The sequence below is a fragment of the Pristis pectinata genome, chromosome 4 (genome assembly GCF_009764475.1).
Source record: "Pristis pectinata isolate sPriPec2 chromosome 4, sPriPec2.1.pri, whole genome shotgun sequence".
Taxonomy (NCBI): domain Eukaryota; kingdom Metazoa; phylum Chordata; class Chondrichthyes; order Rhinopristiformes; family Pristidae; genus Pristis; species Pristis pectinata.
Genome location: NC_067408.1, coordinates 27,981,345 through 27,999,539, shown reverse-complemented (window position 1 = coordinate 27,999,539; position 18,195 = coordinate 27,981,345). Strand labels below are relative to the sequence as shown.

The following is an 18,195-nucleotide window of genomic DNA, read 5'->3' as shown; positions in this document are numbered from 1 at the left end:
AATTGCAGCATACTTTAAAAGAAATGGAATTTTTGGTAAAAAAATGTTTGAGACAAGGTAACAAGTGGGTCAATTTATACAATAGTATTTGAAACCAGTTTATTTAGCTGTGCACAATTAGATTGTCATTTACAATAAGGCAACACGGGAAGAATGAAAACAGACTGAAATTCAACAATGAGGGACGAGATGGTATCAGCACTAAAACCAGCTGAGAAATGCATCCAGTAGCCATCAGTAATCATATGCCACAGGTACCTGCTCAGCAACTGCTGCCAGTCTCATGCTCAGTTATGTATCCATTATTGTAAAACATGGGACTTGTAGCACAGGTTGGACAATAAGTCACAGCATCTTATTTTAAATTAGAAAAGGAATGTGCCCCTTATAGGTTAGGGTTAACTGGAAACTGCTAGTGGATCAATTACTTGCTACTGAAGATTCTATCAATCCTGGTTTGGACTCTGTTGAAAACGCATCAAAAATGCAAATAAACATGAAAAGTCTAATTAAAAACATACATCCAATTTTAAACCACTTCCTCTGTGGATTATGACCTGGAAGAAGTTATCAAGAGTTTCATCTAACTTTCATCAACAAAATAAATAGAACACAAGCCATGAGTCTTTGTCATATATCTGGGCACTTTATTCTGTTACTTTGTTCAGTTTTGGATTTAGCAAAAGGTTAACTGACCTCTGCCCTTTGTTGTCTAATTCTGATTTTCATAATTAATTGTTTGATTCATCTTATTAAATTGGATTTGAAGTTACACAGAGCTTCCCTTTGTTCATCTGGAGCTGTTTAACTCTGAATTTATGAATTTGATAAGAACATCACTTTCAGCAAAAAAAATAAATAAATAGTTGACACTCAAGGGCATTAAGATCTAGACTGATTTTCTTGCAACTTAAGACTTAGAGGGATACAGCAGGGAAACCAGTCCTTTGGCCCATGAGTCCACACCAACCACTAACCTCCCATTTACACTAACCTACATTAATCCCATTCTGCCTACATTTTATCAACTCCATCTAGTTTCCACCATTCATCTATACACTAGGGGCAATTTGCAGTGGGCAGTTAACGTACTAACCCACACATCTTTCAGATGTGGGAGGAAACTAGCAGCTGGCTGAAACACATGCAGCCACTAGGAGAATGTGCAAATTCCAGAGGCAACATCTGAGGTCAGGATTGAACCTGGGTCTCGAATGCCATGAGGCAGCAGCTCTACCAGCTGTGCCACTGTGCCAACTTTTACAGCTGTTTCAACTTTGTTGTCCAAGTCGCTAGCACAGTTTAAATAATATTGTTTTAGTACACCAATATTTAACTGTTAATGTTTAAAGTCTCTTGTATATTGTATTATTTTTAATCAAATAAAAGTAGCCTTTGGAGTGATTTTTTTTTTACGACTGTCATTGAATACTTCAAGTGATGAGTATGTGAAAGCACTGAAATCCTGAAAAAAGACCCAACTAAAGTTCCTTAATTTGATGCAGGTTATGTTACAAGAACCCACATCCATCTCCATAAACCAAGAAATCCATACTTCCTCAATATTACTATTTGACAATCCAAGCAGTGGTCTGATCCACAAGTAAAGCAAATTAGAGATGAGGACAGTTATATTCAATATTGCAAAATATTCTCATGTCACAAGTTACATTGCATAGTCCAAAATATTCCTCAATTACAAGTATGGGGTCAAAAAGTAGACTGCAAATGCTTCTCAGTTGCAATCCAGGAATACATTTACCAGATCTGTTGGAGTTATTCCTGGAGGTTTGATCATATGATATCAGATCAGATCACTCTTGAACATGTGCCCATGCAAATATTACATTTACCTTAGAAAGATTGATGGCATTTCTTCTAGTATCATTACTTGCAGCTTTGTATTTGAAGCAAATAAATAAATAAGTTCCAAAAATCATGAGGCCTTATAAGCAGGCAAAGAGAACTAAAGATGGTTAAAAAAAGAAAAAAATGAAAATGTACAAGGGAACCACAGGAAAGAGATCAGGCAGGAGCTCTGATTCCATCTATAACTAATATTATCAGTGAAGATGAATGAAAATCCAATGGTAATATTGCTTTCATTCTGATTCCCCTCAAACAGTAATATGATAGTTATAGCCTATTTGCAATGGATAAAAATGGGTTAGTATCCATTTTTAATTGCAAGCCTGTAACAATTTATATACTTGTAACCACAGCAATAATCCCACCCCACTCCCTACCTCCTGTGATGCACAAGCTGAGGTCTGGCTCACAAATCAGTGCCACTTTTAAAAGGCTTTCTCTCCCCTATCTACTTGATATCCAAAAATCTGAAATGTGTTCTGCAATTAAACTTCTCAAGTCAAAACCAGGTAACATAGTTCAACCTGAAGCAATCAGTGTTTCCAGGAAGAGCACTGAGCTTGGTGTTTTAGGCAGTTCTCTCATTACACTAAATACACTGACATTAATACACCATTCCAAGGCTTCTGACTCTTCTGTGAAAGAGTTGGTACAAAATTATCATAATGACAATGTAGTCAGTAACAGTGAAGCACCACGAGGACCAAAATCATTCAGTTCAAAAGCATTTGTTTTTGTTACTCTTTAGCTGTTCCAGTACCTTCTCTAACCCCTTTACCTGCATACTTCCACCAGAGACAATCTTACAATACTTGTGATAAAATCCCCAAGTTTCACTCACCACTAAGTTGGTCTTTCATTAGCATACTTCAACTTAAATAATTTTAAAAATTCCAACTCATTTCTTTTGTCCTTATCCGATGTATACTTACACTATTATTTTAATGGAAATAAAAATTAAGAATAAAAAAATACTTTGTCTATTCTGTCAAGAGGACACTGCTTTCATCAAACATTTGAATGTTAACCTCTGAATGTTAACAGAAAATCCTGCAAAAATATTTCCAAAAATTGCCTTGAGTAAGGACATCTGACATGGGATGAAGATAACTGTAGGGTGTAGAATGATCAGTACAGAAATCACTAAAATCTGCTGGTTAGGTTCAAAAATAACTGAAGGGCATTGATATGTTGGTCTTTATTTTAAAGGACCTGCAATACAAAGTGCTGGAGGCTATTGTGCAGAGTTCTAGACAGACACTTCTGGAGTACATTTGATTCATGGCATATTGTCAAAGTTGAGTTTATTGTCATATGCACAAGTACATGTACGTACAGGTGCAATGAAAAACTTACTTGCAGCAGCATCACAAGCACATCATATCAAATATGAATTCACAAAAACAAACTATACACTTTTTTTTACAGAATTGACAGTGGAGAGGATGCAGTGCAAATTAATTTTTATAATCCTGACATTCTGCTCAAAGTATGAAATAAGTTTGCACGTGGCATGAAATAACATTACTAAGTTTATCTTCTCTTGATCATGAAAGGTAAGGGGTGAGATTATTAATGAGTTGATAGGGCAGATTGAAATGGTTTCTTCTGGTGAGAGTCCAGGATAGAGGAGAATAAACTTAAAACTGGAGCTAGAGCAGGGAAGGGCAATGTTTAAAGGCAATTTTTTGCCAAGAGTGCCAAAAATCTGGAACTGTTCTCTCCATTTCCCTGCCCACCACCCCCAACTCGGGGAAAAAAAAACAGCAATTGAAGCTGAATCAAGTGGAAATTCAAAAACTTAAATTGAAAGTTTTTTTGTTGGGTATTAAGTGTATAACCAAAGTAGGCAAGTACAGAACAGCCATGATCATACTGAAAGGTGTAACAAGCTCATGGAGTGCTTGACCCATTTTACTGCACCTCCAAGTTGTGCGTCAGATTTGGAAATTAGTGCCCTGAACAGTCAATTTCAAGTCATTGATATGTATTAGGAAAAGCAGTGGTCCTAGTATTAAGTGCTGGGGATTCCATTACACATTTAATGCAAGTCCAAAAAATGCTTCATCACTGCTCACCATTTCTGTCACCGCTAATTTTCTATTCATGCTGATATTGCTTGTTTTAGCTTCAATCCTGATAATAAGCTGATTATGCAGCACTTTATCAAACACCTTTTGATCAACCACATTTTCCTCATTGACCTTCTCTATAACCTCATCAGTCCATTCCTTCACCAGTCCATACATGTCTAAGTGACAGCTAATTCTGTCCTTGGTAATGGGGGAAACTTAATCAAGGTTAAAGTGACTGGCCTATTATTACTATTTTTGAACAATGGTCTAAGTATCATCACCATATCGATAGATGCCTGGAAAATTATAGTGAATCTCTCTGCAACTTCTACCCTTACTTCGCTCAGCAACCCAGGTTAGATCCCATCATCTGAACCATTTAATTTAACCACTCAAGTATGACTCTCCTTTCTAGTACCTCCTCTATCAAATTTTACCTACTCAGTTCCTCCTCTGCTGAGACTCTAGAAGAAACAACTTCTTTGACACAGACCAAAGTCCTCTAACTCAGGCATGCTGTCTCATGAAGAACTCATTTTGATCCTTGATTAACCCCACCTCTCATTACTACCACTTCTACATTTCAGAGATTGGATTCCTTTTTGTTACCAGCCATTTCTTTCCCCATCTTATTTCTTTTTTAACCTCCCTTCTGAACTCCCCATAATCCTGTGTTATCAACCTGACATCTGTCATTTGCCTTTTTTTTATTCCTACTTTATTTTACTTCCTCTTTTCAGTCATGCAGTTCTGATTTTAAACACTAATTTTCTCACTTATAGAAATGTATCTAGACTGTACTTAATCCATCTTAAAAGCTGCTCACTATTCATAGTTTGCCTCTCCGTCCTTGATTCCAATTTGCTTGGACCAGATCTGTTCTCATCTGTTGAAATTAGCCCTTCAATTGTTTTACCCTGAAGTAATCTATATCCTTTCCCAAAGCTATTCTAAATCTTATGATGCTAACCTTAAAATTTATACTTGTTCCACTTAGCATGCCACATTCCCTTGAACCAAGCCCAGCAATGTTCCCTTCTTCACTAGATCAGAAACATACCAGTCAAGAAAATTCTCCTGAACAGAAGCTCTTCCTCTTATATTACTATGCCAGTCTTCATTAGGGTGATTCAAGTTTCCTGTCATCATACTCAATGGCTTTTTCACTTTCCCATTCTCCTGAAAAGTTACACAACATCCTTCCCACTATTTAGACACCTATAGAATACTCCCAGTGCAATGGGAGCTGTTTCTCAACTCCAACCAAATAGATCCTGTTCCTGCTTCCTTTTCAGCATTGATCATGAAGAATATTGCAAATACTGCCAGCTGCACCACCATCCCCCACCCCACCTCTTCCCAACACCTTTACGCAGGGATACTTAGTATCCACAATTCCAATTTTTTCTTTAAAAGCTAGATCTCTGTTATCGCTACAACACAGTCCCACATGATAATTACAGCCAAAGTTCTAACTTTTTAAAATACACTGTGAACTTTAGTCTGGTCCTATTAAGGCAGTACTATTTCTTGCACTAATGCTATTTTTTTCTCCCAATTATTTGTGGACTTTTCCCCTCCCCTTTTCCAATGCTACATCCTAGTTTCTGTTACTCCTGCCAGCCAATGCATTTGAAACTCTCCTCACCTGCACCTCCACAATTTACTTTCACTTGCCCACCCCATACAGGACTAGCCAACCCTCCTGTAAAGACATTGGTTCCAAATTCATCTGGTCCCACTCTGAACCAGTATCAATGCCCCAGTAAGCTAAAGCCCTCCATCTTGTATCATTGCTCCAGTTTAATGTCCAAGTTTAGTATGAAATAGGACCAATTAATGTATACTGCAAAACAATTTAGGCAGCTAACAATTAGACGAGGGGGACAATTAAAGCATGCAAGTGCAAGTTGCTTGGATCAGCAAGATTAAAGTTTGACTCTACAAGAGTTAGCAAATTTTAACATGTAATCAATCCTCTTCAGAGGAGCAATAAGCTCAATGGCATGAATAAAATAAGCAGTTAGTCAGAACCTTCCATGACAGCAGCTACTACAGCCTAGACCAACACAACAGATGCTTGAACACCAAGTTCCAAGTTGCACATGATCCTGACATGGAAATACATCAAAATGCTCAAATGCCCAACAGTACTCCAAGGGTAACTTCACCACAACGTTGCTGTGGCTCACTGACAACTTCAAGGGTAATTAGGGATCAGCAATAAATACTACCCTTGCTTGTAATGTTCAGACCCAAAGAATAAATAAAAATGAAAAAAATATCAAATATTCAAAGCCTTTGAGAGCACAATGAGAATAAGGAGGCTGTGAGGAAGTCAGTGGGGTGGGGAGAAGGGGAAAGGTGGCATATTTGATTAGTTTCTGATTTGACTGGAGCACTTTCTGTAAACAAAAAATGCCCTAGAGCAATCGAAGTTATATGGAATGTATACTACATGCTTTGAAGGTGCCTGGTCTGACAAACAATTAGTTCCTGTTGTACCATTTAGAACATCCAGATTGGATTTTTAAATTCACACCTTTAGGCTCTCTTAAACTTTTTTTGGTCAGTTTGTTGACTGTTTTCCCATTCCCTTAACTCTCTAAACATCAGCAGGATCTCAATCCTGTTATTTCCAATACTGCCCAAGCCCACCCTGTTCCCATTTGGTCATCACATCCCCTCCCAATTATTTTCCTGCCATACTCTTCACAAGGTATTGTTATTTAGTCTGTTCATATACTTATTCTGGACATGCTTTTCTGTGCTTTGTGACTTTGGCACCAGGTCCTCAAATGTTTTGTTTATAGATTAACTTAAAAGAGAATGATATTTTTGTATTGTCGATGTTTCTAAATCACAAATTTAATACTTTCAAAATAATTGTACAAGATAAAAGCTGAATTATTCAGTTTCTGATAATTTATGAACTCTTCCTTTCACCTCCCTTCCCACAGATCTTATTATTGACCATGTGTTCAGTTACATATTGTTAAATACTAGTTGGCTGCTGTACATTAAAGTATCTACTTCAATAATGTAAGCAGGACTATCTGCAGGCTTTCAGCTTGGGCATTGTGGTCAACTATATCCAAACTAGTTTCGTGGGCTGTCCACTTGGAAATTAGAACTATTCATAGAACCTCTAATTTATGCTGTAAAATATATTCCAATTTGCCAAACTTGATTTATTAGCTAACAATGTGGATCAAATGGTTGAAAAGATTGCAATTCTTACCTATCCTTCCACAAGAGGGCATAAAAGGATTTTCTGGTACTTCAAGTTAAAGATTTTGAGACACTGACCTTGCTTTGAAAGTGGGTATTTGCTTTGCAAGTTGTCAATGAGATTCCAACACCAGACACATATTCTCCTCCCCTTTCAGCACTATGAAAGGGGATTTCGCTTCATAACTCCTTGGTTTGCTCTTCCACATCGACCAACAACTCCTCTTTTTCATACAACCACAAAAGATGCAACCTGTCCCTTAACCTCTTTGCTTCTCACCATCCAGGGACCCAAACAATCCCTTCAGGCGAATCTGCAATTCACTTGTACTTCTTCCAATATCGTGCACTGTAGTCAACGCTCAAGATATGGTTCCCCCTTCTTTGGGGAAACCAAACAGAATGGGTAACTATTTTGCTGAGCACCTGCTTTCAAGGTACAGGGGCAACCCCAAGCTTCCTGTTGCCTACCACCAACTAAATTAACCTTTGACCTCTTGCACTATTATAAAGGATACTTGTGACATCACCTGCCGTTGCTTGGGAAAGTACTGTAAGATGGGGAGTAGTTGGTGGGGTCAGAAGAGCAGACCAGGGAGTCACAAAGGAACAGTCCCTTTGAAATGTGGAAGAGGGAGCAGAGAAATGGATGGTGTGATCTTGGAGCTGGCAGAAGTTGCAAAGGGATAATCTGTTGAATGTAGAAGTCAGTGGAATGGAAGATGAGGAACAGGGCAGACCTTGTCATGGGTATGCTCAGGGGGAGGAGCAGAGATGCAAGAAATAGTTACATACATGGAGCTCTGTGCACTATGGTAGAAAGAAGCCACACTTCAGGAAGACATTTCAGAAGACCTGTGGAGCAAATAAGGCAGGAGGAGGAATTGGAAGAATTGTGTCCTTACAGAAGGCAGAGTGAGGGGAAATATAGTCAAGATAGATTGAGAGGCTGTAGGCTTATAATGGATAGTTTGTGGCTAGTCTCTCTCCCAACATGGAGACAGATTTGAAAGGCAAGAGATGAACAATGTAAAGAGTGCTTAAAGTATACGAGATCCTGAGAAGAGGATGTTTTCTTGAGAGAATCTAGAACTGGGATTACTATTTAAAAAGGGTTGCCAGTATTAGCCAGAAATGAGATGCCAGAGTTTTCTTCCAAAGGGTGATGAAAGCAGAGTCTTTAAATCTTATTAGGACAGATGGATTCTTGATAAGTGAAAAGCTCAGAAGTTGGTGGAAATAATCTTCGTGAATGGCATAGTAAACTCATGAAGCATATTCCTACTTTTAATTTGTTTGGGTGTTTGCAAACAGATAAATGTGAACTGCATTATGAAGTTTATTGCAAGTGTAACAAGACTGCATTTTATTGATGCAAGTGCAATATGATGCAAGCACAACTCCCTAATCAAAGGCATATTTGAATTGTTTTTCTTACATGGTGCTGACACCAGCTAATGTGCATATTTACAGTTTAATTCTATGAATACTCAAATAAATGATTAAGTGGCCATGCTATATAGCGGTAATATAATGCAAACATTCAAATCTGCTCCATAAATCTTTTTGCTTCCTTATTTTTTCCTCATGCCGATTGAGGCTTCCTCAAAGTTTAGGCTTTTTTCTATTGGTCAATATCCTTTTATTCCCAACCAAACTGTTAGGAGATTAAGTTATCAACTTTAGTGTAGTGTTCAAATTTCAAAACAACCCATACTTCACAGAATAAAACACCATTAACAGGCAAATGCATTATCTTTATTAAAGGAATTCTGACAGTACACAGAAATTTCTATACTATGTGGACTCGAAAATCTTCAAATCTTCCCACTGTATGTAAAATAAAGCCTAATAACAGATTTGCACATTTAAAAATGCAAATGTTTATGAGCACCAAAGCAATTTGTACTGCCAGAAAATTGAAATCAAAAGTGAAAAGTCTGAAGAATACCAGAAGGCAATGGCCAAATTGTAATTAGGATATGGTCAATCTCACTTATCAAAAACAAGTTCCAACTTTAAGGAAGATATTTTTCTAGGGGCTGGGGGAAATGGTGCTGAAGAGCAGAAGGTGCATTAGGAAAATAGCTGCTAATTGGTCACTTTTTCCAATGTTTTTCATCTCTTTAAACAAAGGCTAACTTTACCAGAGTAGAATACAGTGTATCTCATCCAGTTTATCATTCACTTTTACATTAGCACTGTTATGTCCTATTCAGCACTTGCTTCATAAGTGTGGATCCCCAAGAGAAATGGAGAACATCAAGATTCTGAAACAATTCCTGTGTTTTAAAGTTACTTACTAACTCCTTATTGAAACTAAATTTTAACCATGAGTTTGTTTAAAAACAATTTGGACACCTACATTGAATTCATTAACTCATTAAGTCGGATTTACCAATTTATACTTCCAAGAAGTTTCACTGCCAATAATGGTGATATTTCAAGTACATTAAGCACAATTACAACAATATTAATCATAAAAAAATTAGAGAGCTACATGTGGCTTTATAAAGACCCAGCACCTGAAGGAAACACATTTAATGCTGAGTTCCTGCCTGCAGCATTCATCTACTGTGGGAAACATTACTTGTGATGGGAATGCCAAGACTGTCAAACTATCATCGGCAAGGTCAAGGGAAGCAGACACAAAAAACACCTGCAGTCCACCTCCAATCTGAACATCATATACCATCAGTCCTTCACCATTTAAATCCTGGCACTCGCTACCCAATAGTACGAGTGCCAGAAGGACAGCAGCAGTTCAAGACAACAGCTCACCTTCAAGGACAACTAGGGATGGGCAATAAACGCTGGCCTTGCCAATGACACCCAGATTCCGCCCTCCCACCAAAAAAATAAATAAAGTTACATTACCTGTAATATGAAGATTTTCTCCATTTTTTTGTTTGCACTGCTCTTTAATGAAATGTCAAGGTGATGAGCAGATGAAGTATAGTTTCAGATGAAATTAACAGAAGCATGCCTGATAACAATCCACTTTCCTAACCTACAATTTGTGTAAATAGCTTGATATCAGATAGGCATTGCTGAGAGATAAATTCTAGCTTATTTAATACAAATTCCAAACCAGGCTCTTGCTCATTTGACTTAAGCTATAGAGAAGAATTTGACAAAGTGAATTTTAATGCTCTCTTACATTATCTATCATTAGGAATAGATGGGCAAGAATGAATTAAAATATGCAAGGTTTTAATGCATGCAAATGTGACAGTTGTCTCATCTCTACAGCAACAGAAATGCTTGCACTTATGGACAGCCCTGCTGCACTGGCTACACACTGCACTATAAACTGTATCCTTAGATTCACCAGTACTTTCCCTAGTTTTAAAGGATCAGTAATGCCTATAAGTAGTCCAACAAAGACTATCTGCATTAACTATGTATAAGCTCACTACAATGCCTGTTGGATCAAAGAGTTCTACATACTATGATACAACTCCAAGCTCATGAATATACAATACAAAATTTAAGACTTGTCCCAACATTGGATGTAATATACATCTATGAGATGACAAATGGAAATGGTTTTCTACAGGCAGCTTAATGTTTCAAAAACAATGCTCAGAATAGGCTTGAATCTTCTGAGAAAATGACCACATTCATTTTGGCAAATGCAAGAAAGTGTTCCACATGGAGAAACTTCTCAGCTGAGCAGAATCTTAATTGATAGTTAATTTCCCTGGAATAGTAATAACCATGATTATTTTTTTTAAAGAAATCTATTTTCATAAGATGCTAACATAATTGAAAAAACATCTTGTTAGCATCATCATGCTACAACTTAAGATCTAGTCTTACTGCCCATAATTAACCAGCTAAAATGTATATACAGCTCATTCAATACAGTTGGACTTCACAGCAAAGCAAAATGTTGAAGCATTCAGATTTAAAGTATCACAAAGGTTCTAATAACATCCATCAACAGTATTTTAACATTAACAGCTGCGTTAAGCAGATGGCAAAAAAACTATAAATACCACTCGATGTATTAGTATGGCAAAGCAATCGACGATTGGTCATAAAATCTTAAAGATTGCCATTTGAATTTTTCTCATTGTTCTTCCAGTATATCTTTCACAGTGTCCAGTTTAAATAAAATTTTCCTCCCTCTGGTAGTTTCCACAACCCCGTTGATCATAATTCACTGTTAAGATACAGAGGAGATAGGATTATGAGGAGAGCCCATCTGAGTAAGAACTTTGTCCAGCCACTGAAGTGGACCATGAAGATGAATCTCTATCCAACATGGTGTGCTGGTTACATCCTGGCGGTGGTATTCTGCACCCCAGCCCTGTAGAAATAAGGAACAATACCAAAAACATTACTAGACTGAAAAGGAAATATTGGTCTCAGAGGACAAATGAATTATGAACACAAAATCCTGTGAACTTAAAATTTCAAAGCACCTTCATCAATTCAAACAAACCAATAGGGAAAATGAATTGATAATTTACTTCCAAATGATTTCAATCAAGAGCATACTGTACGTTGCTATAAGCCACAAATAGGATCCCTGCACCTTTAATGGTAAATTATATTGTCAAGAGGAGGAAGATCTGGAGAATGGAGCTTCACCTACATACATGCCATTATACTGTACTCCAAGATCAGTTGCAGAGTACTGCAAAAAACATGGGGCTGTAATTCTATTAAGCTTATAAAGTCCTGCAAGTCAAATGCTCTGACACGAGATGTAGAAGATCCAATGTTAAATGAGGTGGACAGTTTCAATGGTTTTTTGGTAGGAAAATATAACCATAATTTGGGATAAAATTAGTGGGATCAAGGTGATGACAAGATGGTTAATTTGATTCTGCCCCAACTGAGTGAGTAAAAAGTCATCCAGTGCACTTGCAAAAACACAATACTACAGAGTAACTTGGATGCAGGTTCCCACAGAACAGCTTCCAGAAATCATCCAGAGAAAGCAAAAGGGAGTTCTTAGGGTGAGAAAATTTAAGAGATGGTTATGCTGGAATGCCTCAGTGGTACAGTGGCACAACAAGTAGAGCTGCTGCCCACAGCTCTGGTGACCCAGTTCAATCCTGACCTCCAGCATTGTGTGGACTTTACACAGAGACCACACGGGTTTCCACTGGGTGCTCCAATTTCCTGTCACACCCAAAGACCTTTTGCCTTTTTATGTAACTATAAGTGATTCAGATTAGGAGCAATTGTAATGACTATTGCTTATCAAAGGCTTCCAGTCCATTAAAAAAAACTTGTGTTTAAGATGCACCAATCTTTTTGTCAGAAGTGCCAAGCATCCAAAGATAAAGCCATCTAATCCTACCAGTGAACAACAACTCACGGCTAATAATTCCACGTCCCTCCCATAAACTTGGCAATACTTTAATTACACTCTGCCCAAACTTATTCAAACTTTTCTCCTTTCTAAGCTATTCTTTCATTCAAAGTCCTTGTCATATCTTTTTTCCTCCAAGTCCCACACTAACATTCCATGGTTCCATTTTGTCTCCAAAACAATGGTGAGAAAGAAGAAAATAATAAGTGAATAGTTTTCTTTCCCAGTGCTGCACAAGAGTAAAGATGACTTCCTAGTGTCTGAGTACACTGACTTGGAGTAGTTTATGGGAAAGTAGCTCATTAAGGCTTTGAGGGAGTTGTTCTTTAAAAGAAAAACTGCGAGGAACAGAAGTAGCAGGCCATATTTGACCAGGTGATGATACACTACACAAGAGCAGAGAAAATTTGGGGAGACATTTTCAATAAATTGTTGTTTCGGTGAGCAACTGGATATCAAACGATTTGTGCATAATTAGAGAGAGTTTGAGATCCTTTGCAGATGGAGGTAATACCAGCCTTAAATTTTACCCTATGGCAAAATGCTCAGTGTCCCTTAAATTATACTGTGAACAGTTTTACTAAAATAATTTATGTAGCAGTTAATTTAAGAATCAAAAGCTTTAATTACATTTCATTTGTTTTTTCCTCACCTTAACAAAACTCATGCGAATGGTACACATCTTGGTCAGTTCATAAACTGCTTCAAAGCCATGATTTACAGATTGAGCTAAGAGCTGAGCAAACTCTTGGTTGTTGAATATCTTTAGGCTGCAACCACTTGGTATCTTACAAACAGTGGTAGGATGAAAGCCATGGTGGTAGTTGCAATTTCTACTCTGTACAAAAATGCTGCTGTCACTGAGACATTCAGCATAGACTTCACCCCCCACGTAGTATAAGTGGACACCTATAAAACAAATACAATATTTATTACAACGACTGTTAGAATTACATTATCAGTTACTGCACATAAATTAGACAGCATTCACCCTTCAATGAGCAAGAGAAACAGTGGCAAAAGTACAAAGGAAAATTGAGTTGGAGGGGATGGAGGGCAAAAAGAAAACAGAGGCAAAAGAGGATATTCCTCAAGGAGTAGATTGATCCGAAGCAGCAGAGATTCCTTCCTGACAGTCATACTTGAATGCAATTCAATACACTGCTGACCAATGGTTTTACAGTGAAAAAGACTAAACAATGAAGTCTGATGCACAAAGGCAAGTATCATCCTAAACTTCTGAAACAAAAAAATGCCACTTTGCTAAAGCATCTGAATTGTTCTGCAACACAAATCTGAAGAAAACAATTTGTTTTTCAATATGTCACTTACAATTTTCATGGTGGAATTGCCATGTAAGGAAACAAAAAAAAGACTATTTTAAACTCTTTTTGTTCATGAGCTACTTGTCTTATAATTTTTTGCAATAAACATTACTAGCTTATAACAGGTGATGTATGGAAATGATCACCAAACAGTAATTCTAAGCTCAGCCATGAACTAGTTCCATCCAATGACAACACAAGTTGATCTTGTAGTGTTTGATAGTTCTGGTTAGCTAGTTTGAAAATTAAGCATACCTTTACCAATGTGCCGCCTGGTGTTCTCAATGGTGGAGTTGCGGTTTACATTGGAAAGAAGACCAAGACAGAAACGGTTTTTATTGTTGGATGGATCAGTAAATCCATCCACTAAAACACTGGTAGAGGAGGCATGGAAGGCCTCTCCAACTCGATTATTCAACTCATAGTAAACGATGGAACACCAGTGCTTTGGCTCTTCATAAGCAACAGGCTGAACATCTGAAATAAAGCAGCAGCAGATAAAAATGAAGATACATTTTGCATCACATGAAAAGAACATTTGTTCTTCTTACCACTACCCCATCTGCCTAATAAAATCTTATTGCCCTTGAAGGTGGTGAGCCAGCTTCTTGAATTCTGATAGTCTCTCCAATGAAGAGACTCCCACAGTACTGTTCTGTAGGGAGCTACAGGATTTAGACAAAGTAACACTAATGGAATGGCCATATCCAAGTCAGGATGAAGCACAACTTGGAGGGGAATCTGCAGGTGATGGTGCTTCCATACAAATGCTACCCTTTTACTACTTGCAGAGGTCACAAGTTTCAGAGGTGTTGTAAAAGTAGGGTGGACAAGTAACTGCAAAGCATTTTACAGATGGTACTTATTGTAGCCACTTGAGGGACTAAACATTTAAGGTGGTGAATGGGCTGCTTTGTTCTGGATGTCAATCCTCTTGAGTGTTTCAGCTGCATTTACCCATGTAAATGCAAAATATTCCACCACACTCCTAAATTATGCCTTACAGAAGGTAGAAAGGCCTAGGGAGTTACGAGGCAAGCCACACTGCAGGATATCCAGCTTGTGGCCTGCTCTTGTAGTCATGGTATTTAGGTGACTGCTCCAGTCAAGTTTTTGGTTAATAGTCCCATACTGTAGCTTCATATTGCAGTGTTGCCATTTATTTTTGAAATTTCAGTAGTTTATGAAAATCTATTCAAAATCAATCTGGACTGTCAAATTTAAGTCACCGTACAGACTAATTACAGAAAATGCAAAGACTATTTTCACACCGAATAATGATCAAGTTGTATAGAAGAGGTAGCTTAAAAATTAGAGTTTTATAATTTACTAAGTTTAGATTGTAAAGATTAAATAAATTGATACTTGCACCACATAAAATGAGTCAATGAAAGCACTTTTGAAGCAAAGTTACTCCTCTAAATATCCCAAGTATAATAACTATATTCACACAAAACCAGTGGTAAAAGTGCTTTACACTTAAGGAGAGAATATTCTAATATATTGGATGATAGAATAATTATGTATTTATATCTACAGGTTCTATTTAACAACAAGAATTGTACTTTGACATTTAAAAACATCCACAATAGAATCAAATGTTAAAGGACAGAGAGAGATCATCAGGCCTATCAGATCTGCACCAGCTCTACACAAGCAATCGCTAGTTCCATGTCCATGCTTCTGCCCAGTCTCTTCCAAGGGTCCTGCCAACTTTATCCTTTCACATTCTCTGAACACCATAATTAAATCTGCCTCAACCCCACTGATGGTGCATTACAGATCTTAACTACTTGTTGCATGACATTTGTTTTTTTTTTGCCAATTGCTTCCATTCTGCACTCAGATTCTTGATCCACCAATAGAAACAGTTCCAATCTATTGCCTCAATCTGTCATGATTTTAAACACCTATGCTCCAAGGAGAACCCCATCCTCTCCAGTTCATACACACACACACACACAAACACAAACAGTCCTTGATCCCTGGAATCATCCTAGTAAATCTTGTGTGCCCACAGGCCTTCAATATCTTTCCAAAAATGTCCATGAATTAGACACAGTACTCAAGCTGTGGCCAACTAACTATTTACAAACCCCAGGACCCCATGTGCATTTTTTTTTAAAAAGCAAAATGCTTTCTCAGTCTGCTCTACCTTTTTTCCCAATAACTTATGCACATATACTCCCAGATCTAACTGTTCCTGTACTCCTTTTGGAATTGTACACTCGCGATCCTTTCAAGTCCATCATTGCCTTTGTAGTAGCTCACTACACATTTTCCAAGTTGAAGATGCTCATGTTAACTTCCTTTTCCTCTCCTACACATCTATATTATCTAGTGAATTGGTTTTGGCTCTGGATGCACTCCCCAGGAGAACCCTATGTTCCTTTAGTCTTCATTAAGCGTGAGATGACCTTGGGGGACAATAAATACCTTGCGCTTTTTTTTACATCTGTCTGCCTGGGTATCACCTAGTTCCCCTCCTACTTGTGTGCTATAGGATGACTAACTCCAAAAACATGCCTCACAGAGGAAGAGTAGTGGCACCAACTGTAGCTCAACTGCAAACTCAGGTTTGCCAACAATTCACCACCTGTGATGACAAGCAGGTGAAGTACTCTGGAGTTCTTATGTTACACAGGTTATCGACTCTACTGGGCTAAGGTACCCATTTATGTATTTATTACTAAAATACATGGAGCCTCTCCCACCTCCCACTCCACATCCTTTAAGCACAACTGCTAATAGATAAAATTGAATGAATCATTAGCAATGTTAACATTCAGCTCCAATTTACTTTCTGCAAATATACCCGTCAAGCACAGACACAACATCATTGATATGATTCTTAAGGTCTGAACATTCGTGGTGCGCTTATTTTCTACATCGTACAACATAAACACATTAAAAATCTGCACTTCCAATTTAACTTTGAACACATGTAGACCAATAGTACTAATGCAAGCTTCTTGATTTTGGAATCTTACCTCTGGTGGAAATAATAGGGAGACTGGGAATGCTAGAGGTCATCATGACATTCCCTGTATCCATAGGTTGCGTACTATCTTGACTTATCTGCTCTTCTGGTGGCATGTAAGCAGGTGGAGGGGTGTCAGCTGTGTAAAGGAGAACATTTAAGACTTCAGATCATACCAGAGTTCTAAATGAGCTTTAGGACTACTCTGTCCAACCAGTGACTGATCAAATCGACTTGCACATGAATTCTTTCTGTGAACATATATCACACTCCAGACATCAGCATCATTGATGAAAAAAATCTTCAAAAAGAAAAATTCAGGGTATTTGTCTAGATTCTTGCATCCAAGGACACAGATTCACTTCTGAATTGTAACAAAAATTAACAGTAATCAAAATTGAAGACAAAGAATGCAGGAGATAGGTTTGAGACCTGGTAAAGAGAAGTCATAATTAATTACAACTGGAGGATTTAATCTTGCAAATTTTTGGACTGCCATTGTTTAATATTACCTTTGTCCTTGTGGATATTGAACTAGAATCACTTGTAATATGGGAAATAATCTATTGTAAACCTGCAAGACCAGTAGCTTTGATGGATCCTGAAGAATTCCAAAAATAGTTCTGACTCTACAATGCACTATACAGGACTTAAATTACATCCAACTTTTGAAGTGTTATACATTATAGTAAAGCAAATCAAATCATTGATTTCAATTTCAGGATAAACATCATCACTATTTAAAGATGCAAGACAGAAACTAGGTGAAATTGTCATAGAATGTGGCTGAACCTCAAACAGCCTCAAAGTTGCATAATTTTTATGCTGTGGCACAAAATAATGTTTTCAGTTTAAAAATCAGGTCTCTTCTATTGGTGTCGCTAATGCTTTAAATCTTGATATGAAAACCTACAACCAAAAGCAACCAGGAACTAAAAGGCAGATAAAGATTTTTAAAAACATACAAGTTGCAAAAACAGACACTAAATAAGCAAATTTATAAAATGTGACAAAATTGAAAGTCTGACTTGACTAAATACTGGGAAAAATAAGAGTGCAGAGCTTAATTCTTCTGGATGAAAGCAATACTTTTTCCACAAACATTCAGATTTCATAGACTGCAGGAATTGGCAGCAACAAGCATCACACCTTAGACATTTTCAATTTATAAGCATTTTGTTTAAACAGCATTGTTAACATGGAAAATCTCAAATCAATTTAGAATAAAACAGACCTTTTATAAAAGTTAAGCTATTTTTAAATCCTATAATGCCTGGAAAAAACTGAATTGCAAGACTTTTCTCAAAATAGTTTCCAACTTCAAAAGCATTTGAAATTCAACAGTTAATTCTAAGCAGTTCTATCTAATAAAAAGCTTATACAGTA

At 37.3% G+C, this 18,195-nt stretch overlaps 1 protein-coding gene across 3 annotated transcripts in view; it reads right to left on the bottom strand.

Moving 5' to 3' along the window:
* Nucleotides 1-118: 118 nt before the first annotated feature.
* Nucleotides 119-18,195, bottom strand: part of smad5 (SMAD family member 5) — a 37,931-nt gene continuing 19,854 nt past the window's right edge. For all 3 annotated transcript variants that reach the window (XM_052013572.1, XM_052013573.1, XM_052013571.1), the window contains exons 4-7: nucleotides 16,820-16,948; nucleotides 14,085-14,306; nucleotides 13,157-13,413; nucleotides 119-11,490 (exon numbers count right to left, since the gene is read on the bottom strand). In XM_052013572.1, the coding sequence (XP_051869532.1) occupies nucleotides 11,347-11,490; nucleotides 13,157-13,413; nucleotides 14,085-14,306; nucleotides 16,820-16,948 (752 nt within the window). In that variant the 3' untranslated portion in view covers nucleotides 119-11,346. The remainder of the gene's footprint in view (nucleotides 11,491-13,156; nucleotides 13,414-14,084; nucleotides 14,307-16,819; nucleotides 16,949-18,195) is intronic.